The 24,070-nt window shown below is 43.4% G+C and overlaps 2 protein-coding genes; both read left to right on the forward strand.

The window, feature by feature from the left end:
• Positions 1 to 1,712: 1,712 nt before the first annotated feature.
• On the forward strand, positions 1,713 to 4,177 carry GSTUM_00001234001 (uncharacterized protein; the record flags this gene model as incomplete). The annotated part of the gene is made up of 5 exons (XM_002838603.1): positions 1,713 to 1,769; positions 1,821 to 2,740; positions 2,802 to 3,642; positions 3,720 to 4,030; positions 4,075 to 4,177. The coding sequence occupies 5 exons, from the start codon at positions 1,713 to 1,715 to the stop codon at positions 4,175 to 4,177; spliced, it is 2,232 nt and encodes a 743-aa protein (XP_002838649.1).
• Positions 4,178 to 4,339: 162 nt separating this feature from the next.
• Positions 4,340 to 7,258, forward strand: GSTUM_00001235001 (uncharacterized protein). XM_002838604.2 has 8 exons: positions 4,340 to 4,961; positions 5,068 to 5,157; positions 5,250 to 5,361; positions 5,448 to 5,889; positions 5,947 to 5,976; positions 6,049 to 6,533; positions 6,618 to 6,759; positions 6,829 to 7,258. Exons 1-8 carry the CDS (start codon positions 4,949 to 4,951, stop codon positions 6,892 to 6,894), a joined length of 1,380 nt encoding a protein of 459 aa, XP_002838650.1. The 5' UTR covers positions 4,340 to 4,948; the 3' UTR covers positions 6,895 to 7,258.
• The last annotated feature ends 16,812 nt before the right edge of the window (positions 7,259 to 24,070 follow it).

A 24,070-nucleotide genomic window follows, 5' to 3' on the forward strand; every position in this document is an offset into this window, starting at 1 on the left:
CATTATAATACAATTTAGAAAGCATAAGATTGTGTAGAGTTGGGTAATAACTTCAGTGTTTCACTAACCACCAGCAGAATGGATAATAGTATTATGAACTCACATTGGCTCCTCCTCAGTAGTTAGGTAGTAGCCAATTATAATATATATTAAGAAGACTTAGGCTAGAATTTTTAGAGTAGGCAGAGATATGTCTAGGAAGGATGGATAACATTATTTTGTTTATAACAACTAAGAATTTTCTAGGAAGGACTATAAAGATGAAGTAATAAAGATTTGTTGTAGAACTTAATATATTGTTAAGCTTTATAGATGTTATCAAGCTCTTCAAATAAGATATTATGAGAATAATAATTTCTCTTTGAACCAGCCAATCAATCAAATAAAACCATGATAAGGAATATTGATAAATTTATAAGCTTATACAACCAAACACTCCTATGGCTAGTTGTAGTGTGGTAAGTTATTCCTTAAATCCTAATTGCATTTTATACACTCTAAGAATTATTAATTAATATCAAACTCTGTTAAGGAATTTGTACAATTCCTTGCAATTTTGTTACCCATATCTAGAGAATATATTGGTCTACCTTTTAATATTTTATTTCTTGTCTAGGGGTGTTGTAGCCAAAAACACCATCAACATGAGATGAGAGGAGATCTTGGTAAATAGTTTAGTTTAAGAGGTTCTGCACCATAACACATGTTTTTCTGTTGAATTGTTGCTTGGGTTGTAGTGTTCCAAAGCCCCACCAAAAAATCCCCTGGCACTACCCCTGCTCCGTACCATGAATTCGTGCTATACCCTATTATATTTCTCGGTCAATGGTATCCGGAAGGTTTTTTTTTTCTTTTTCGCCAAGAGTATGGAATTGAAAAGGTTCACTCAGCCCTGGGCATACCAAACCATGACTGAGACATCGCCATCCTGCTCCCTTGTACGGTAGTCTATTCACCAGCACCGACACTACCGGCACTCCGGGACTGTGCTAGCCACACTCGGCCGCCACTTTCTCGACTAATTCATCACTTACCGGTATCACCTCGTCTGTGCAACCCATCTCAACTGCACCTCTCTCTCCTTCATTATCCCTAATCATCGACTCACCTGATATTCTCTTCTGTGACTTCGCTACCTCATTCCAGCTTTCCCCTGCTGCCTGCTTGATCCCACAATGGCATCCTCCTCCTCGCGTGCCTATCATTCCTCTACTGAGTCAGCAAAGCGGGGCCATCGAAGTGATGGCAGCTCCAGGGCTCGTGCAAGGGAGAGGGCAGCAGAAACTAACTCTCCGCCACCCTCTACAAGCGCACGAAGGCCAGTAACCCGAGGGAGCTTCTCCTCCACCGTTATAGGTGATAAACGGATCACCGAGAGATCTCATGTGACCGAGACTACCACTCGGGGCGTTCGCATGAAGTCTCCAAGTCGTGATGACAAGGCCGGCTCGAAACCTGCCTCGTTTTCCACAGGAGCGGGGGCACCTCTCATCCGTATTAATTCTCCCAGTACGCAATTGAATGCCCTTAAATCCAATATTGTTTCTCAGATGATTGATGAAAGCTTACGGTAGGCATTAACCACTTCAGCTACGTGGAACCCAGAGGCTACACTAATCCCCCCCACTACCGCGCCGCTCGCATCTCGCATCTCTGTCGCCCCTTTAGCATCCCAACTACCTTCCTCCTGTTGTCCCCCGGCTTTAGATGATATGCCCCTTAGCCTCCAGGAGGCTTCGATTCTCGAGGACCTGTTGTTTGTCTTCATGGTAAGCGCAACCCGATCATACCACCAGACCCCCTACTGACGTCCACCGTAGGGCTACGAAGGTCAATATATCAGGTTCCGTAGTGACTATAATCCAGCCTCCGAAAGCGACCGGCTCGCGGGGCCGCAATTCAAGATTCTGCCTGGATTGGATCCCTCTTTACGAGACCTCGCCAACACAATGTTAAAAATGGCCACTCATTATGGCGCTGTGGAAGCCTTCGCGGAAGTTCACTCACGGGAAGAGTTCGGTGCCGTAAACCATGCTCTCTGTGCCTCCATCCGCAAGCTCCTAAAGGAATATCTTGTCTTAATTGCCCAGCTTGAACATCAGTTCCTCACCAGTCCTTCATTCACATTACATGTTTTACACCTGCGTACATTGCCGACAAGCCACATGATGTTTCAATTATACTCCCTTGCACGCGAAATGCTTCGACGCAATTCAATGTTGGAAGACGATCTCGAAGATTCAGTCGACGATCTTGATGATATGGAGAATATACTCGAATCACTACGAGAAGGTGGCGACATTGCAGGCAGTGGAGGAGTTCCTGGTTCCAGGATTTGTAAAGGCGGCTCTGTGTTGGGACTTTTAACACTCCGGTTGGCCTCTATGGCTGGGGATCCCGCCGCAAGGTCGCTGCTAAGTTTACTTCTCCGCGAGGCTTCCGGGCCGTATATGAACATGCTTAATGAATGGCTTCATCATGGAATGATCAGAGACCCGCATGCTGAGTTCCTAATCAAGGAGCAAAAAAGCATACGACGCGAGAGACTCGAAGAAGACTATACAGATGAATACTGGGAGAAGAGGTATACAATCAGGGATGGCGATGTTCCCCCACAGCTTGAAGGTGTCAAAGAGAAGGTCTTACTGGCTGGTAAATATCTCAATGTGGTCAGAGAATGCGGGGGGGTAGACGTAAGTAAAGACGTTGGGGATGTACCCAAAAGTTTCGAAGACATCCGGTTTGTGTGCCACTCCTATTGTATTCAGAACTTCCAATTAACAACCTCTTGCGCACCTTAGATTTCTAGACAATGTGAACTCGGCATACGCTCACGCCAACGAATCTTTGCTCAACTTGCTGCTGACAACACACGCTTTGCCTGCCCGGCTGCGCTCCTTAAAACACTACTTTTTCCTGGATCGATCGGACTTTTTTTCGTATTTTTTGGAACTTGGTGCTACCGAACTCCAGAAACAGGCAAAAAAAGTTAATGTTGGAAAACTCCAGTCACTGTTAGATCTCGCTCTTCGCCAACCGGGTTCTATTGCTGCCAGTGATCCCTTCAAAGAGGATGTAAAGGTTCAGATGAATGAAGTTGGGCTCACTAAATGGCTCATGCGGGTGGTTTCCGTGAGTGGGATCGATGAGGGCGCAACGACCTTTGAGGAGTCACATCGGACCCCAGCAATTTCTTCCATCGATGATGATAAATCGGTTATCGGCTTCAATGCCCTAGAACTCGATTATAGTGTACCTTTCCCCTTGTCTCTTGTCATATCCCGCAAGACTGTCCTTCGCTATCAACTCTTATTTCGCTATCTACTCTCTCTTCGTCACCTTGAGACCCTCTTGGTCCAGGCTTGGCAGGATCATAACACATCGTACACCTGGAAGCATAAGTCCAAGTATCCCCAAGTAGAGCTGTGGAAACGCAGGGCTTGGACACTCAGGGCTAGGATGCTAGTATTTGTCCAACAATTACTCTACTTTTGCACAAGCGAGGTTGTTGAACCAAATTGGAATGGACTCATGAAGCGTCTGGGAGAGGTCCGGACCGTTGATGAGCTCATGCAAGATCACGTGGATTTTCTTGATACATGTTTGAAAGAGTGTATGTTGACGAACTCCAAACTGCTCAAGGTACGGGACATTTTCATCTACACCTACACCCACTCCCCATCCAATACAACTCACATGAGTCTAACTCTATTATCCAGATACACGCAAAAATAATGATGACATGCACGATGTTTGCCTCTTATACCTCTCACCTGTCAAAGGCGCTCATTACTGCCGATCCAGACCTTGCTTCCCCATCTGCCAAGTATCTGGGTGACGAACATGCTGCGTTTGACCAAGTCAGGTTAGACAAGCTTAGCGACAACTTGTCCAAATACGAGGAGAACTTTTCTAGGCATCTCAAGATATTGCTGGACGCCCTAAATTACTACGCTGCTACAGAGACGGTGGTACTGTTAGGCCTCTGCGCCAGGCTAAGCACTGCGAGCAACGATGCGGAAACTCATGGGTTAGTGATGACAGGATAAAGGTTTACTCGTAATCATCAGATAGGCGCAGGATACTCAGCTACGAAGAGGGGATTCTGACAAACCCTGTTGTTCCTCCTACACCTCGTTGTGCAAATCCAGAACTCTCGAAACTCCTCCAATTGTAGATGTGATACCGCAATTTGTATACGGTACCTCTACAAGTACCAGTCCTCCAGCGCAACAGCTTCATGCCAATGCCCTTTGTGATGGATTGCCTGGATATATTTTATTTAAATAATCTAATACTCCTAGTACCAAGATAGCAGCTTCCGGCCCAACCGCTGTTTATTTGACAGACCCAAATCATTGCCACCCAACTAGATAATATTGACAGACAGCGATTTAATAAAGATGCAATTCTGGCACAGTGCATGGCAGTGGTCAGCACGTCTTGGCGCGCTTCTAGTCAAGCCAAACCTTCCTACTGGTATAGCACTTGTAAAGCTCCTTTCCTACCTTCGCCGCAGTTCCCCGGACGCCAAGTTCACTTCTACCGTGCTCGGGTACTTGTAGTGTTTAGGAGCAGGGAGCAAAGACCTAAGCCTCCGTTCGCCGCCCAATACCGGTACCATAGGCTTCGCCTCAGGCCCTCGACAACAATTGGCTCCTCAGAAACGCATATCGGTACAATACGCCTCTGCGTACAGTTCAGCACAGCTGTGGCGGGTTTTTCCATCAGTCTCGCCCCAGACTCTAGTCTCAACTGCATTTTCTCGTCCACACTTTACACTACCCACATCGTACTGCGTCTTCCTCTCCTCCCTGACAACACACGCTACCCCTTATCTACCCTTACGCCCTCGATCCCCTCCGTTCGCTTCTCTCGCGCGCTCACATCCTCCCTCATCCCGCATCTCACAACTTAAAACGCTTCTAGTACCACAGCTAATCTCGCCATGAATCGACAAGGTTCTCCATTCACTTCTCTTCTCTATTTCACTGTTAATACTACCAGCGATCGAGCGATAGGCTAATGATTTGCTTTGATTTGCTTCGGCAACTCATACGATATCAGGCCCCGGACCTCAAATGAGATTGGCGGGCTTTCCCCAAGCTTCCTCTGCTGCTTCAAGGTCTATCGGTGGGATGCCAAACGGTAAATTAGGTTCGTGCGCGTCGATATCTACGGAAACTATTCACAGCGCTCTCTTCCGAGCTAGGTGCGGATAGCTAACCCTAGTCTGGTGAGAGCCACAGGTGGCAGCGGATGGCAAGGTGGACCGCCCGGAGTACCCAACCCTCCAGGAAGTAGGCCAGGCTCAGGCTTAACATTTTCGCAAAGTGGGCTCTCGAGCCCTCTGGATATGAAGTTAGTCTCAATTGGCTCACCGCCCCCACCTCTATCCGTCTCCGGTCACAAACATAGAGTTAACAGGCTTTGGTTTGGTTTTGCAGCGATTTTCCTGCCCTAGGGGGCCAACCCCAGAACCCGAACGTTCAACCATGGAATAGATTAAGCACCCAGTCCCCTTCAGCGCAAAACCGACCACCTCAGCCGGAAGACATTTTTGCCAATATGGATGGATACAGAATGAGTGGTGTTGGTGGCGTTGGTGGTGTTGGAACGCAAGCACAGGCAAGGCAAGCAATGCAACCGAATAGCTTAGACGATTTTCCTGCACTGCCTAGGACTCAAGGAAACGGTGATGGCATTGAAGATCGAGGGTTTATACCGTTAACCGGTCTGGGAGGTGCTACACAATTTGGCGTGCGACAAGGAAGTCTCAGTGCCGGAAGATCTGGGCTTGTAATGGGCAGTGGTTCTCAGCCCAGCAGACTCTTAGACTCCGTTATTCAACAAACCGGGAATGTACAGATCTCCGATCTCGAGAAGAAGGTAGCGAAACCTAAGTGCTATTTCATCGGAAGGGATACGTACTAACAACCCCCCCAGAATCTGGTGAAGACAAATCTTTCATCAATGGTAACGAATGGAACCCCAGGTCCACCAACTAATATCTCCTTATCAAATATCTCACGACCTATATCACAGCAGGCTCAACACTCTTCGCCAGCGCCTGGCATGCAGAATCCTATCGGTCATTCCTTAGGAGCGCAGCAACAGGTTCAACAATCTAAACTACCTTCTAGTCTAAGTAGTGTTGACTTCGGGAGCAATCAGTCAAATTCCATGCAAACCTCGAGGATGGGGGAAACCGATCGCTTTGGTCTGGGCGGGCTTCTGAGCCTGATACGAGGAGAAAGCGGTGATTATTCAATGTTGGCATTAGGACAGGATCTGACACAACTGGGACTCGATCTGAATCAACCTGAAGCGCCTTTGTATCCCTCTTTTGCGTCTCCTTGGGCTGATGTTGATTCCAAACCCGTTGAACCTGAATATCATCTCCCCACTTGTTACACAGTTCAAAACGTGCAATCGCTTGGCGCCAAGGTTTCGAGCTTCTCTGATGAAACGTTGTTCTATATTTTCTACACAATGCCAAGGGATATAATGCAAGAAGTGGTCGCAGCAGAGCTGTAATAATTACCCATCCCCCTCGAATCCTATTATTTGTCCGCTAATACTTTTTTTGCTTTTAACCTCTTCCCTTTTAAGCAAAGGTCTTCGAGAAATTGGAGATACCATACAGCGCTCAAACTATGGTTAACCAAGGACAACGCCAGCGACATTAGGCAGATATCCGAAAATGCCGAGAAGGGGATTTATGTTTTCTTCGATCCTAATGCGTGGGAGAGAGTAAGGGTATGTTCCCTTTCACAACGCGATCACGATCAAATTGACCAGATCTTTTAATATTTTGATGTCCAACAGAAAGAGTACGTCCTCGATTACACATTTCTAGACCATAGGGCAGCTCCGGGCATCATGGGTGGTTGATACCGTGAATGATAAGCAGTTAGCCATTGATTCCACTCCAAATAGGGGGGAGGGCATCCTCAAAGTTTTTTACGGTGTTTTCGATATGCGGATTTCTGATTTCCTTTTCCCTTTTCGTTCATTGCTCGGCGGGTCTAGCTCGGGTTTGGTGTAATATTTTCTACTCCTCAGGCTCTCGGAAATGCAGCTCACCCTCTCTTTGCTCGGAAACACGCGAAACACGCAAAAATATAATTCAGACACTGTCTTAGATCTCGTTCTCAGTTGGTGTTTTAAATCAATTCTGAAGCTGCGCTTCCTCCTGTCGGGCTAGTTTAACGAACTTTCTGAGTCGGCAGCAGCCAAACTTCATTTTTGCTGCTTTGATGGTGAGACATGATGGAAGTGTCCAAATGACTTATCGTAGGACGTTGTTCCAGCTGAATTAAGGCAATCAATGATAACGACACAACGGTAGTGATTATGCACTAATTAATTCTGCTCGGATTATGGGCGATACAGGGTGCCCCTCCTGATGTACTGTACTCGGAGAGGGAAGTAAAAAGCGGGTTCTCTAAATAGCCCTGGGGTTGCAATGAAGTACTATTGAAAAATCGCCAGCTCCGGCACCCCCTAGTATAGATCGTTGACAAAATTAGCCGTACGAGACTGGCGACAAAAGTGATGAGCAACGGCAAAATCCTAACTTACAAGTATTGTATCATCCACATTGACAAGATAATATCATACGTGTCCTGACATTCTTCCTTTCATCTGTTCTTCCTGTCTACGTGACTAACGCACATGATCATTGTCTCACTACCTAATGTATTCTACCCTATCGCCATCCCTTTCGGTATTTAAGGCATGCTTAATAATAGTAAAAGATATCAGACAAGACGAAATGCAACCAAGCAAATATGAAGAGAAAACCAATTAATAAGAGGAAAGCAATAGAGACGCCTGGTAAAGTATCTCAGAAAAATAAAAAAAGAGGTGGAAAGTAGAAAACAGCAATACAAAGTGGTTAGTGGCAAGGCCATTTATCGTACATGGTATTAATTGAAGCAATTAGACTTACAAAGGTGGACAGAGCATGAAGAGCAAGCAAGTCATGTAGACTATAAGAATATTTGTTTAAAGAATAGCGACAGAAGGTACAGTGGTGTTACAGAAGTCTTGGCACCCGGGTAAAGTTTTATCGTGCTCTCACTTTACCTTAACCACCACTAATGGCCCCACCACATAGGCTGTGTTCAAAGCAGAAATGCGATTGCGAGAAGCAGAACTTAGTGATTTCGATTCTTGATCATCATCATTGACACTGGGGGTACCAGTGACTAGCGGATGTGACCTGTTGCGCAAAATCACAAGTCCACAATATTGTTAAACAAGCAAAGAAGAGAGGATACTTGAATGTTGGCAATGCTCATTGCTCTGGATGCCCATCCATGGCACAGAATGCTTGGTTTCAGATAGAGCAGCTCATTGAAGAAAATCCCCAAATGCTACTGTGGGAGCTAGCTACCCAATTTCCTGTCAGCTATGTGACAGGTGATGAGATGCAGATAAGTCTGATGACCCATTCATTCTTCTTCAAACAAGAAATAAACCTTGGCTCCATTCTACCTCTCTTACAAAACAGCTTGACTTTGCACACTTGAATTTTCAGAAAAAGAGAGAATGATGGGAACAGGTAGTTTTTGATAATAAAACAACCTGTGTCTATGACCCGCACCTGGCTAGAGATTATGTTTCAATCCGGCAAAGCATGTTAAATCAACCAATCCTTTCAACAAAGCAACCTTGTCCTTCTTTTCAATCAGTGCGTACTCCCATTCCGGTATGGGTAGCTGTTGCCTATTGATTCAAGTCTCAACTAGTTCATGTTCGGTGAAGAACTGAGAAGGAGTAACACTGACCAAAAGACTGCCTTGGTCTAGATGCCTACCAATTTGCAGAAAAGATTCATAGTTCCAATCTTATTCAATTTTGCAAGACAGTTGTCCAACTTAATGGGATATCAATATGGCATGTGAAAGTGGCTGGCAATAGTGCTGGCTAGGATAAAGATGCCGAAAATCAGGCACTTGAGAAGGAAGCAGGATATCAGATTGTTTCTTACCCCCCACAGTCACCAGATTGAAATGTGATTGAGACTGTATGGAATATATGGAAGATAAGGCTTAGGAAACAGTTTGCAAGAGTAGGGATTCCGGATAAGACTTTGGGTGTGGATGGGAGCTTGGGCATGGAAAGGACTTTGGGTAGGACATATAGGAAGAATAAACTTTAAGCTGCAGGTGTTGAGGAATGGAATGCTATTAGGCAAGATAAGTTTGATGAGTTAGTTAGAAGAATGCTGCAGCGTATTCAGGTTGTAATTCAGGTTGAAGGAGGACAGATGAAATGGTAAATCAACTGTTATTCTTGTTTAGTTACTTGGCCAGGCAGTGCAAAGACTTCTGTGACATGACTGTGCAGGAAATACACTTACCTAAAGGAAAGTGAAGGTTAAGAGGCCATGGGGCAAGCCAGAGTCGGATATTATTGTATGGTTCTGGGCAGTAAAATCAATGCTTATTTTTTCCAGATGAACACTCCATGAAAAATAGAATTATTAACCACAACTATTGTGTAATGATTTTTTAAGTTGTATATTTGTTCATTTAGTCAATCTAAAGAGATTTACAGAGCTATAAAGACATCAATTAATATTTAAGCCTTGAAAAAATTATTTTAAAACTGGGAACATTTTTACCTAGTACTAAGTTCAATACACATGCAAAAATAATGCTAAAATATGCATATGAGTTATTGTTGATGAGTATGTAAGGTTTTGGGCAATTTTCTGATATATTATAAGAGGCATTTAAGTTATTTGTAGCCAAAGACATAGTTCTAACATATATATTATCAGAAGATTTCTATATATATTTCAAGAAAACCTATCAAAATGTATTATAATAGAGAAGAGATTATATATATAAAGATACAGAACTTTCTACTTAAATCACAAAGTACCAGTCATACAGAAGAGTTTATTTTATTGATAAGTTAAATGAATGTAGAACTTTTTATATCTTCTTTATATTATTTATGATATTATAATATAGAGAAATATTTTTTATAATTTTTAAAGAATTTATAAATTACAAATAGAAAAAGGTTAAATAAATAAAAACATGAGTAATATATGGAGGATTAGTTAGCGATTCTCAATACACACAGGATTGATTTTTACTGTCTGAAACTATACTTATAAAAGAAGAGAGTTTGTGATTTTTTTGGTATAGGCTACCAGTATAGTAGAAGATTATGAGAGGGATAAGTTAAGTAGAATAGAATACTCACTAATATGTGTAAAGGATTATTGAGTATTGTGGGTGGCCAAAAGCCTATGTGTTGCAAGAATAATAACCATCTGAGGTATAATATGAAAAAGTGTATACATGGAGAAAATCATGAATAATCAAACAAAGTAAAATATTGGCCAAATGGGTCCTCTTTGCACTCAATTTCAATATACTGAAATTGAGATAATGGTGGAAGTGAAAACTCCAGTTAGGAATACTGGGATCCGATATCTAGGAACCACCCTAAGTAGGGTAACCCCACTGGAAATTGGAATCTCTGCTCTCCAACACTGTGCTACAGCCACCTAATAGGCCCCGTATGTCATCATACATACTTATCTCAGTTGTGTCCTGTAAATATAAGGCCACAGAATCTAAGCTGTAAGATGAATACTGTGTATGTTGCTGCTGTCTATTCACATCGATCATGTTCTTGGGATACAGGAGAAGGGACCTTTGGTAAAGTCTGGGAAGTGGAATGCTGTGAAGCTTTCAACTACTCAAAGAGCTACTAGGCTTCAAAGATGTGATATCATTGGCAAGGGCCATGGGTAACAGGAGGCCTTTGCAGAAAGATTTGATATCTAATGTAAAAGGATCTCTATGAGAGACCAATATATTCACACCCACACTATGATAACTAGAAGAGTCTTGAACTCTGAAAAATACTATGACAGAAGCTAATAAACTTTACAGAGTGTTACAACTGGGCTCAGACATACTTGTAGTTGCAGGAATAATTCACATTACTAGAATAACAACTTAAACCTGGTTACCAAGTGCAATGAAGGGTTGGTGACTGAGGGATTATCTGCCAATCTGGTAGAATAGCTTCTTGCCAATTAGTTGGAAGGAATCCATAAGATATCTGTAAATTGCATTCAAAGTATTGGAGGTTAAAAGTCCGGTGACCTAGCAAGGTTGAAATAGTGACTACTTCTACAAATACAACCCTCAGATGAAACTGATAATTTTATCGATAAAGGAGATAATTGGAGCCATTTCATTTCAACCTAAGAGCTAGGTTATGGGTCTAATGACTTGGAAGATTTGATAATTACTATTGGGTACAGGATAGTTCCTAGTTAGCAATATTGTAACTACTAAAGAGGATGTGGTGATTTTCACTGTCTCTGGGTATTTACACCAATGAAGAATACCCGACATTGTGAGTTACAACGAGTGAGGTACATAGTTTGTATAATTCATTGATGTAGTCCGTGAACACTCAGAGGTAAAATATAAATATTGAATTACCTTCCAAGATTTTAGACATCTTCAAGCAACAAAGAAGCGACCTTAACAATATAATATTGTTCTTATAATTCGATTCTACATTACCTACCTCACATTGCTCTTAGTAGTCATAAATGAAACCACTATATATTTCAAGCCTTACTAGACAATTTCTATCTACAGGAAGGAATCCTGGTTGGCCTGAACAACTCTGAGTCTTTACAGGTTGTCTCCCCATAACGGTATATTATTAGATCTCCTTATTACAAAAGTTCTCTATCTATCTAACTAGCTTCTCCTACCACATATTCCACACAAATGGAAATATCCAAAAACGTGGACTTCATAGCCTGGTAAAGAGAAAGGGGGGAAGCTCGCAAAGGAGTAAAGAAGATGGTACAATCTCCTAAGTAGATAACCCCAGGGGAACTAATGGATACCTGGGGAGATGATTACACGACAACTTTCAGAAATTTATCTTTTCTCCTCTCGCTCTCTCAAAACCTTACACAGTGCCAGTAGGCAAGGGTCCCTGTATTCCTCTATCCTTAAGAGCCATCTCTTCTATTTTAAATCATTCACACCATCTCAGAATACCCATATAGCAGACCTGCCAAGACTCGCTACTAGGCTAAGAATATTCATAGGCTAAATACAGCAGACATTTCAACTAGCCTTGATACTGCTAACAGTGCTTTTGACACCCTTTCAGCTGACTGGCAGGCCAATGCATAAGGGCTGATAGAAGTCCAGCAATGATAGCTGAAAGGACAAGAAAGACATGACAGTGACATAGCCATTAAGTTATATCAGTGTACTGTGGTGGAAGCAAACATCTGAGAAATCCAAGGAAGGATTAATAGGGAGATAGCTAATAAATTTGTAGTACAAGATGCTTAGCAGTAGTATTACAAGGTGGTAACAACTCAACTACAGCGTAAAGCTCTCAAAAGAGACCTCACCCGGGAACTAACATTTCATGAGTTCAGAGAAAAATAAATCTAACAAAATTGTACATTACAAATATTGATATCTAATCGGGCCTCTTGACAGAAACTGGACCCTGAAATCTACTATGACTTCACCAGTGCTATTGAAAGAGATTAAAATGGGGTATCAGATACCTTGGCCACGCTTGAAAAGATTAAACCATGAGAAGGCTGTTAGGAGTACTGTATTCTGATACCATAGCAGCCACCCTAAGAAGGGTAACCCAACTCGGAATCAGAATCTCTGATGTCCAACATCTCCTTCTGACTTCCTTACGGGCCTGCATATCATCATTTATATTCATATTAGTAGCGTCCTGTGACTAAAACATTACAGAACTGAAGGTGTAAGAATAACTTAATATAGGTTGTGGCCGTCCATTTGACAGAACCCTGCCAGCAGGATATATAGGAGGGGACTGTCAGCTAAGTCTGAGAAGTGAAATGGAGTAAGTCCATCAATTCCTTTGAGAGTTACTAGGTTTCAAAGTGGTGATAACCTTTGCAAGAGCCATAGGTAATGGTATGCTTTCATATAAAGATATAGTATTAAATGTTAAAGGATCTCAAGGAGAAATAAAAACATTTGCACCCATCCTACCATAACAAGAAGAGTTTTGAACCCCAATAAGCACTACTACAGAAGCTAATAGTCTTCACTGAATGTGATAATTGGGCCTGACAATGCGGTGTAATTGTGAGAATAGTTGTTAAGATAAAAGATGATTGAAATCCAGTTACTCAGAGTAACTAAAGGTTGCCGACCAGGAGGCTATCTGTCAATCCAGTACAATAGCTTCTTGCGAACAAGTAGCAGGTCATCCAGAAGATATCTGTGGGTTGGATTCAGACTTATAGAGATTTAAAATCAGGCGATTTAGGAAGGTTGAAATTAGGACTACCTCCGCAGATACAACCCACTAATCAAACTGACCATTTCATCAATAAAGGAGATAATTGGGGCCAACTCAGTTCAACTTGAGAATTAGGCCATAGGTATGATAACTCAGAAGATTGGATAATTAGTATTGGGAATAGTATAGTTTCTAGTTAGTAATATTATAATTACTGAAGAGGTTGTGGAGATTTTGAGGGTCTCTGGGTATTCATATCTTGGAACAATACCCGATATTGAGAGTTACAACAAGAGAGGTTCATAGTTTGTATACTAGATAGATATAGTCTGCGAATACTAAGATGCGGAATATAAATATTGAAGTACGTTTCAAGCTTTTAGACATATTCAAGAAACAGAGAAGAGACCTGAATAATATAATTGTGTTTTACGATTATATTCTACTTTACCTACTTTACTTGACTCTTAGTAGTTACAAATAAAAATAGTATACATCCTGAGCCTTTCTAGACAATACCCATCTACAGAAACAAATCTTAGTTGGCCTAGACTACTCTGAGTCTATACAGGTTGTCTCGGCCTAACAACAGTACAAACAAGAGTGGTCCGCAAGATAGGTTGGACTTAGTCCTAGAAGAATACCAGTGAGATAATGCAGCAGAAGAAGAGGAATGTAAGGAGACACCACTATGAATTAACAGAATGTACATAGAAGAAGATCTTCCAACTTCAAGAATACTGGGTAGCAACTCAGAGGATGGTAGTAATAATAGGAATAAAGAAGGAAATGAAGGAAATTGTGGAGTAGGACTATCCAGATTATGGCAGGGGTTAACACTTGCATGACTCAGAGTAGCCAATGTGTTTACAGAAGCATTTGCTCAAATCGTTAAGCAACAGTCAGATATACTCCTATTTTTCCAAGAAATGTCAAGTCAACATGTTCATACTTGGTTAATATAACATGTGGAATACCATGAACATAACTATAGCATTTGAGATGATGTTTGAAAACGTATTCTATATGCCCTGGGGAGAACAAAAGGGGATCAGATCCGCTTGATAGCAATATGGTACCAATATGCTATGGAAGGCCTCTGAGCGGCATGACAAAACTAGGAACTAAACCTATATCATCGCTTTGAATACATATTAACCAGTTGGTATGCTCTACTTAAGGAAGAGTGTAAAGACATACAAGAAGTGAAATCAGTTGAGCATAGAAATGATATTCAGACATTGATGATAACTATTCATAACCTGAATCTCTATGCTCAACTAATAGGACTAGCTTGTTGTATGGCGGTAAACAGGAAACGACCTCCAAAATTAGATGATGACTTTCCCAGAATAAGTACAATACCGACATGGAGTAGGAAAAGGTAGTCTGAGAAGCAGGAAGGGATGAGAAAGAACAACAAGAATGAGACCACCTATTGCAGGATAAACCAAAACTGGCAAAGCGATTCTTATACAAAAAACCTGCAGAAAACAATCAACCAATGGTAAGAAGGGAGAAACATTTCATTAAGAGATGTGGTATCTTAAAAAAAGTAAAACTGGAACCAGAGCCTGACAAACTGGTAAAGAGATTTACTAGAACCATAAAGTTAACAATTATGAACTTCAAAAAGGCTTTTGAAGGGATTGCTGAGTCAATAATGGACAAAAAGAAGTGGAGAGGCAAATGAACTCATTGTGGAAAGGAAAATCACGAGTACAATACCTGCTATGAATAAATTCAGGTATTTATGACAAGAGTAGAGAACCGCCCAGTAAAGATACCAAGGCCCAGAATGGTGATGGTAGTTTACCATTACAGAAAGATTTCAAATGTTCAAGTTCTAAGAAGTAAAAAGCTTTGTCAGCTATGTGAAGATGCGGAAATGGCTTAGGTGATTTCATTAGTACTGATAATAACAGTGTTCAGGTAGTCTAGAAGAGATATACTTTCTAGCAATTGAAATCAATGACAAAAATGGGATGTCAAACCAAAGAAATCAACCTTGCATTTATCACCTGAGTGTGGCTACATACATCCCTCTTGCTGCAAATATCAAGGGAGTTAATAAAGAGCAATGCATTCATTAGCTCCTCTATACTCTTTAAAAGAGGGTTGCAAGTTTTGCCCTAATGACCTGATGCATGTTTGTTAGAGTAGTCAGGCACATGATCTGGAAAGTGAAAGGTCTGTGATAAGGACCAAAACCTAGACCAGAAATAGACAGCATTGAGGCTACTGGATAGTCAGTATCGCTAGGGCTAAGATGAAGGAGCTGGAGGAATAAGTGAAGCATATCTTTGATCTTTGTGAGAAATTAGTATACAGGATCTAGACATTACATTTAGCTACTACTTAGGAACTACACTGGTATCAAATATGCCTGCGATAAAATGAGGACATTGTTTATAGTTAAGCGATAGTGGAGAATAAGCATGCGAAGGTTATTAAAGAGAGATCTGAGCTGTTCTCCACATCTTGCTTGTGCTTCCATGATATCTGGATGATGGCAGAGACCCTATAGATTGGTTTGAAAGATAGTAAAAGTAGAAGCTTTAGGAATTACTTGGCAGGAAGTAAAGACCACTAGTAGTGAGCTACCCGATATACTAAGAAAATAAGTTTGTCTAAGGGGACCTTAATGGTTGAAACTAGTTGGGTGCAGTAACAAACATTCCTGTAGTTACCAAATCTCAAACAGGTCAGAGTGACAGAATGATAATTCAACCCGATACTTAAAAAGAAGTGGGTTTAGTACACCCAAGCCTACAAAATCTTGTTGTCCTGAGGGACATGCTTACATTCACATTATAAACTGCAAATGTCAATTTTGCAGAATAGAGCTACTGTTGGGTTCGGGGTTTAGGGTCTTCCTCGTCAACATGGAACATGTAAAATAACTAAAAATTCCACTTACAGAGAGATCAAATCTGGTGAGTATTCAAGGCTTTGATGGAGTATCATCTCTATTGAGAGGAAAGGGATACACATGTACTATATAGTAGGAGACTGGACAGAACAAAGACATGTCCGACGTTGCATGCAAAATCACAGCGGTAGGTAACTATAGGATGATAATCACTTTCAGATGGTAACATTCAGAACACCCCGCATCCAACATTGGAGAACATACAAAGTGGGAATTCAAAGATCCGAAATACAAGACTTGTGTGGAAGAGGAAGATATAGAAATTGTAGATATGTTCGAATGTGACAAGACAGTTGCCTGTAATGCAAATACAATTCAGAATAGACTAATTGGAATTAAAGAACATCCTAATTAGATCAATATTGATTTCCTACCAAGATACAAATATAAATTGGAAGGGCTATTTCTCCTCCTAATAGTGGTGAAATCAGTACTAAGAAGAACCTGCAACTCTGAAATTAAATTAGTCGAATAAGTAAAACCTTTTGCGGAATCCAGTTATTCTCTCACCAATTAAAAACTTAAGTGACTACTGGAATACCTCGAGGAATTGTTCTAACAAGGGAAGATTACATGAATCCTATTACCTTTTAATACTTCAATCAGCTTTACACCAAAAGGGGATGGTAGACTATGATTGGTGGTTGATTACTGAAATCTAAACAAGATAACTATTTGGAATATGTATCAACTACAATTAATATTAAAGTTGCATGATCATGTAGGTAGAGCAAGTATCTTTCTCAAAATCGATTTGAAAGAAGATTACAAGCTCTTCTGAATCAAAGCAGGGGATAGGTGGAAAACAGCTTTCTGAGTATGATATGGACATTATAAATATACAGTCATGTAACGATCCCTCCTCAGATGGTTAGTTCTTGGCGACAGGGAACGATACTTCTCTTCTTCTTCTTCTTCGTTCGTTGTCTTACGATAGCACTAGGCTTCTGCCGACATTACCGATAGTACAAGACCTTTGTCTTCTATTGGGAACACCTATCGTGAGCTTTCTCTAACTCTTCTCCGTGAAGAGCTTTTTCTCTGCGTAACAATAACTATTGTCGTAGAGATAAAGATTGTAAAGGTGTTGTATATTTGTTAAAGTAATAAGTAGGAAAAGTACTTAGAAGTCAATCTAATTTTATTTAAACTTGTACCGCCAACACTGGCATACGATGAGCCCCCGCCGGCATAGGGATACCACTAACCGGTATACCACTAATCCTAAGCTAATCAAATCTACGGCCCCACACCTGCCATCCTTGAGTCATGCCCGCTTGAGAACTAATTACAAGACCATCAAACAACCTAGCACCCTCTCCGGTCCAAGTTCGTAGCCCCTCTGGTATGAAGGCAACCAGTACCAAGCATAGCCGAAGCTGAGCAAGTGACTAACCCAACCAGATTCCTCGTCCAACAACATATAAAATCACTACTACCCGGCCTGAATACCGTCCTGCAAAACCCCCTCCACAGTAGAAAACCAAACAAAGCACACGCAAACCAATACTACAGGCGACACAATGGCAGAGAGGAGGTGACCAACATGTCCACCTGTCGTATCCGCATGCCCGGCCGTCGACCCTATGAACCCACTTTGCCAAGTGCCTCCAAAGAGTGTAGTGGTGAGGAGCACCTGTACCTGCAGCCTGTCCCCCAAAACAAACATATAAACAAAAGAAATACATAGAGGCCGTGACAGACATAAATGGCCAGTGGGGCCTATCTCCCACCCATAGTGCCTTGCCCCCACCAGCCATGCCCATTGCCAAACCAAAGAAACCAAACAAACCCCACAAAACCCGGCACGCAAGACCCAAATAAGTCCAACCAGATGGTCGTAACCTACTATCCGCACAGGTGGCCATCAACCATCCAGGTCATCGGGGAGCCTTGCAGCACTCAGCAGCTTGACTCAACAGCCCCATCAGGCCGGAAACACTTAATTAGACATTGCCCAACCTGATGCATGCCTGACTAGTGCTCGCAGGTGCCTTTCCCCTCCCAATCAGCCCCCCCCAAGCCCCACACACGAAGCGCCACAAAGCCCATCTAGCTCCCTCAGCCTCTCAGACAGATCATCCATCCGACAGTCACAGGACAGTCATACCTAACCCCATCAGGCAGCCACTAGTCTTGGCCATGCCAACAGAGCCACAGTCCTCGACTCCATACAGCCGAGGGGAGCCCACCAGCCAAAGCCGGGAGCCACAGAGGAGGCAGCACCAATACCCGGAGGTACCAGCACCAGCTACACCATCCAACTTAACTGAACCGAAGTCCAACCGAGTCGGGAAAAGGTAAGCAGAACCAGCGGAAGCCAGCCCCACAGGACCTGCAACAGGCACGGACCGAATGACGGGCAAGAGGCAACCCCAACTGACACGACAAGAAGGGAGAGGGTGAGCGAACAGAAGCAGACAAACAGATGGTAGGCCCCACTTGCAATGGGTGAAGCTGCCAACCACAGACCACAACCGAACCACCCAAATGCACAGACAACGCGAGTACCTGGCAGCCAATCATCCCACCCCACTCTAGGCGGCAACAATAACCACACCAGGGGGTAAGAGTTTTCAGGGTCAAAGCCATCCCCACAGATGTGAGGAGGAGATGCCTGACTGAATTACTGTAAACGCCGCAAGGACAAAAACTCCAAGGGAATGGCGATAAACAATATCGTAGGATTCTGACCGTAGAAATGAAAACGTAACGAAGAGGGGCTGGGTGGGTACCGCCCTGCTACCTGAGGAATGATGTGGCCAGTACGACGTATTGATACTTGGGAAGGTCATCAGTCTAACCCAAGGGCGTTTTGTATCGAGAGAACTAAGGACTCCGTTATAACCCAACAAAAGACATGAGCTGGCCCAAAGAATGACACAGGTGATCCCCCCAAATACAATGTTCAATCCCCCCAATAGAATGCGAAACCTGCGAGTAGACGATAGACAGGAAGCCGAAGACATTTTACCGAAAGGGGCTCTTATACGACCTTGATGAAGTACTCGAAGTGCTAGTATCGTGAAATAACCAATCCAACGAAACGAGACGCAAACAAGTTATCCGCCATGCAACACCTAACAGGCCTCAACACTAAAGACCCCAGAAACTACTGAGTGAACTCAGATATCTCCTCTAGAATCTAAGGCATCAAGGCACATCATGATGGCGAAAGAAACGCTCTGGGTGAAGTGACCGCAAGGATGAGGAAAAGTAGTTAGAATAAAGCGTGAAGAACTTATCCTCCTTGGCTGCATTGGCCTCCTTATATAGTATCCTTCCCACCCGTAGTCATGTGATCCAAAGTGGTCACATGCGTGAAATCAAATCATAACAAACTAATCATGTGACCAAAGTGGTTACATGCTCAAAACCCATAACCTCATAGCAAAGTCATGTGTGAAAACTCATAAACCAATCATAATGTAATAAACAAGTCATATGACTTGAATGAGTCACATGCAGGAAACCCATGACCTCATAATGAGGTCATGTATTAATTATAATTCATATGCACGAGGCATACCTACAAGGCACACTTGCAAGGCAAACTGGCCAGGGACACATTCCATGACTCATATTTGAGCCATGTACGAAACATAACAAATGATAATATAATAAATCATATGACCTAAACGAGTCATATGCGTAAATCAATAACATACCTATGACTTAAAATCATGAGTCATGTGAAAAAGCTTTTCTGTGCCAAGCTATATCCATGACAAGTGAGGGCTTTTGGATTAGCCAATACTCTAGCAATGTTTCAGGACATGATGAATGAGGTCTTTTGGGAATTTCTAGACTAAGGAGTTGTGTATTATTTAGACAACATTCTCATCTATTCTAAAAGTGAGAAAGAACATATCAAGCTAGTAATAAAAGTGTTACCGAGTTTAACAAACTTTCTCTATGTCATTTCAATAAAGAAACTTTTCTTGCATGTTAAAGAGAAGGAATTTTTGAATCCTATAATAGCCATCAATAGCATATTAATGAGTACCCAAATAGTGGATTCAATCTTAAACTGGGAGTCAACTACGTATAATGATCCCTCCTCGAATAGTTAGTTCTTGGCCACGGGGAACGATACTTCTCTTCTCCTTCTTCTTCTTTTTTCGTCTTACGATAGCATTAGGCCTCTGCCTACCTTAGCGACAGTACCAGACCTCTGTCTTCTATCGGGAATGCCTATTGTAAGCTTTCTCTAACTCTTCTCCATGAAGAACTTTCCTCTGCATAACGATAAATATTGCAATTAAGATAAAAATCGTAAAGGTGTTTTATATTTATTAAAGTAATAAGTAGGAAAAGTACTTAGAATTCAATCTGATTATATTTAAACTCGTACCGCCAACACTGGTATACAATGAGTCGTGGGGCCGGGCTCCCAGGTTGTCACATCCTGGATACTACGAACTATGAACTAACTAAACCTCCAATCCTATACTTCAAACATGCCCACACCATGCCCCAACACGAACAATAAATACAAAGCCATCAACGGTAAAGAAACGTCCTCCTTCAGCCCAGCCTAGCTGCCAGCCAAGTTACCTGTACAAAATACAAAAGTTCCACTATCACCACCTGAACATAACCTTGCAAAAACCTCCTCTACAATAGAAACCCAACTGAGTACCGCTACTCAATGATACCAGGACATCTCACCGACCACCCTGGCACCTGTCGCCATTCCCAAACAAAAGAAACACCCAGCACCGAAGCGTATAAACTCGAGGGAAACCCGACTTACAGGGCGAAGGCTCCCTAGCCAAGGGCATATGAACCGTCGTAGAGGATCAAGGGGGCACCACACTGGCAGCGCAGCCCAAAGCCCTCGATGGAAGCAGCCAGAACAAGATAGTCCCCAAGCCACTAGCACTTAACCAAATATGCCCAGGTATTCAGCTCCTCCTCTAACTCCTCAGCTTGTTCTGCAGGCGGCGAACCCACTCCGAGTACTGTAGTTGCTGGTTCACGATAGCAAACTGGCGAAGGCGATGATCCTTCTGAATCGGGGACAAGTGGCACAAGTGAGATCTGGTCTTGTTTGTTTGATAGGCACTTCTTGCTTTTTTTTTCTCTTCCTACTTCCAGGTGCAGGTCTAGTAATAGGAGTGAAAGGGCCACCCTCACCACCACCCACTACCACAGGGGGGACGGCACCAGAGACGTTACCCCAATCAGCTATGGGCTCAGCCACAGAGGACTCAGGCACTTGCCCCGCTGAAGGGAGTGATATCATCCTGGCTGGTGTTACCACACCAGGACCCACCCCACCAATACCATGAGCAAGCGCCTCAACTGACCCGGACGAATGAGGGACCGGTCCGCCCACACCACTCCCTACAACCGAAGCTGCAGTAGGGGCCAGGATAACTTGCGATGCAATATTCCCCTGAGAGAGCTTCTCCATTTGTCGCTGAGAATTCTCAGGGTCTAGCCCACCCCTCCAACCGAGACCACTGTAGTAACCCAAGCTACCAAAGAGACAAGTGAAAAGGGGATAACTGCAGGAGCTTTGACCACCAACATCATGAGATGACCGTGATTATTAGCACATTCATTCTCAAGGGCAGCCAACAAGGCAGATATCTCTTTCCCAGTGTGATGAAATTGCTGAGAAAGAATGGAAATGTAATGCCGAAGGTGAGAAACTTGCGCCTCCAGGTCGAAGTTCTTCTCAACGGCATGAGACAGAACCACTGAAGAATGTAGAACTGACATGGCGGAAGGGGCAGAGGCTCACTTTGCCATTGTGACCGTGAGGAGACGACTGCAGTGAATAAGTGAAAAGATAAGTAAAAGGAAGAAAGGACTTCCAGCAAACATAGGAGGAGGTATAACAACGAAGTCCTTAAAAGGTATTCGAAGTTAAAGACTTGAAGCCTATCTTGAGATAGAAATCAAGGGCTCTGATTGGATTGACACCGAACCTTCACTACTGACATGCAGTGAAAGAAGGAGGAAAAGTACTTAGAATTCAATCTAATTTTATTTAAACTTGTACCGCCAACACTGGCATACGACAAGTCCCCGCCGGCACAGGGATACCCCTAACTGGTATACCACTAATTTTAAGCTAACTAAGTCTACGGCCCCATACCTGCCATCCCTGAGCCTCGCCCATATGAGAACTAATTACAAGACCATCAAACAACCCAGTGCCCACCCCAGTCCAAGTCGGTAGCCCCTCTGGTTTGAAGCCAACCAGCACTAAGCGTAGCCGAAGCCGAGCAAAAGACCAACCCAACCAGGTTCCTCATCCAACAATCAAAATATTACTACCACCCGGTCTAAATACCGTCCCGCAATACCTCCACCATAGTAGAAAATCAAACAAAACATACAAACTAAACCTACAGGCGGCACAATGGTAGGGAGGAGGTAACCAACATGTCCACCTCACGCACCTGCATGCCAGGCTGTCGACCCTATGAATCCACTTTGCCGGTTGCCTCCGAAGATCATACTGGTGAGGAGGACCTGTACCTACTACCTGTCCCGCAAACAAATACTATAAACAAAGAAAATACACAGTGGTGGTGACAGACCGTAAAGGTCAGTTGGGCCTATCTCACACTCATGGTGCCTTGTCTCCTCCTGCCAAACCTGTAGTCCAACCAAAGAAACCAAACAAACTCCACAAAGTCCAGCACACAAGACCCAAACAAGTCCAACCAGGTGGTCGCAACCGACTATCCGCACAGGTGGCCATCAGCCAGCCAGGCTACTTGGGAGCTTTGCAGCGCTCAGTAGCTTCACTTAACAGCTCCAGCCAGACTTGAAACACTTAATTAGACCTTGCCCAACCTGACGCAGGCCCGACTGGTGCTCGCAGGTGCCTCTCCCCCCAGTCAGCCCTCCCCAAGTCCTACACACTAGACGCCACAGAACCAATCCAGCCTCCCCAGCCCCTTGAACAGATCAACCATCCGACAGCCACATGATAGCCTGTACCCAGTCCCATCAGGCAGCCACTGGTCTTGACCACAGTAATAGAGCCCCAACCATCAACATCGCATAGCCGACGGGGCCCACCAGCCACAGCTGGGAGCTACAAAGGAGGCAATACTAGCACCCGAAGGTACCGGCACCAGCCATACCATCCAACCCAGCCGAATGGAAGTCCACCCGGGTCGGGAAAGAGTAAGCAGAGCCAGTCAAAGCCAGCCCCACAGGTCCGGCAACAGGCACAGATCGAACAATGTGCAAGAGGCATCTCCTACTGACGCGACAAGACTGGGGAGGGCAAACGAACAGAAGCAGACAAACAGAAGGTAGGCCCCTCTTGCAATAGGTGAAGCCGCCAACCACGATCCACAACAGAACCACCCAAACGCATAGACAGCATGAGTGTCTGGCAGCCAATTGTCCCACACCACCCCAGGTAGCAACAAAGGACCACACCAGGGGGCTAGGTTTTTCAGGGTCAAAGCCATCCCCGTCGAGGTGAGGAGGAGATACCTTACTGAATCACCGTAAATGAAACAAGGACTAAAAGCTGCAAGGGAACGGTGATAAACAATATCGTAGGATTCCAACCATAGAAACATAATGTAACAAGGAGGAGCTGGGCAGGTACCGCCCTGCCACTTGAGCAATGATACAGCCAGTACGATGAGTTGAAGTGCGGGAAGGTCGTCAGTCTATCTCACGGGTGTTTTGTATCGTGAGAACTAAGGACTCTATTAAAACCCAATACAAACATGAGCTGGCTCAAAGAATGACACGGGTGATCCCTCCAAACACAATGTTCCATCTCCCCCAACCGAACGCGAATCCTGCGAGTAGACAATAGACAGGAAGCCGAAGACATTTTACCGA

Source organism: Tuber melanosporum, assembly GCF_000151645.1.
Source record: "Tuber melanosporum whole genome shotgun sequence assembly, scaffold_263, strain Mel28".
In the NCBI taxonomy this organism is placed as follows: domain Eukaryota; kingdom Fungi; phylum Ascomycota; class Pezizomycetes; order Pezizales; family Tuberaceae; genus Tuber; species Tuber melanosporum.

Excerpts from the sequence above, each read along its gene's own strand:
- GSTUM_00001235001 (XM_002838604.2), top strand. Across the intron at positions 5,158-5,249 it reads GATGCCAAACGGTAAATTAG|GTGGCAGCGGATGGCAAGGT; the intron begins GTTCGTGCGCGT and ends TGAGAGCCACAG. Across the intron at positions 5,890-5,946 it reads TCTCCGATCTCGAGAAGAAG|AATCTGGTGAAGACAAATCT; the intron begins GTAGCGAAACCT and ends CAACCCCCCCAG.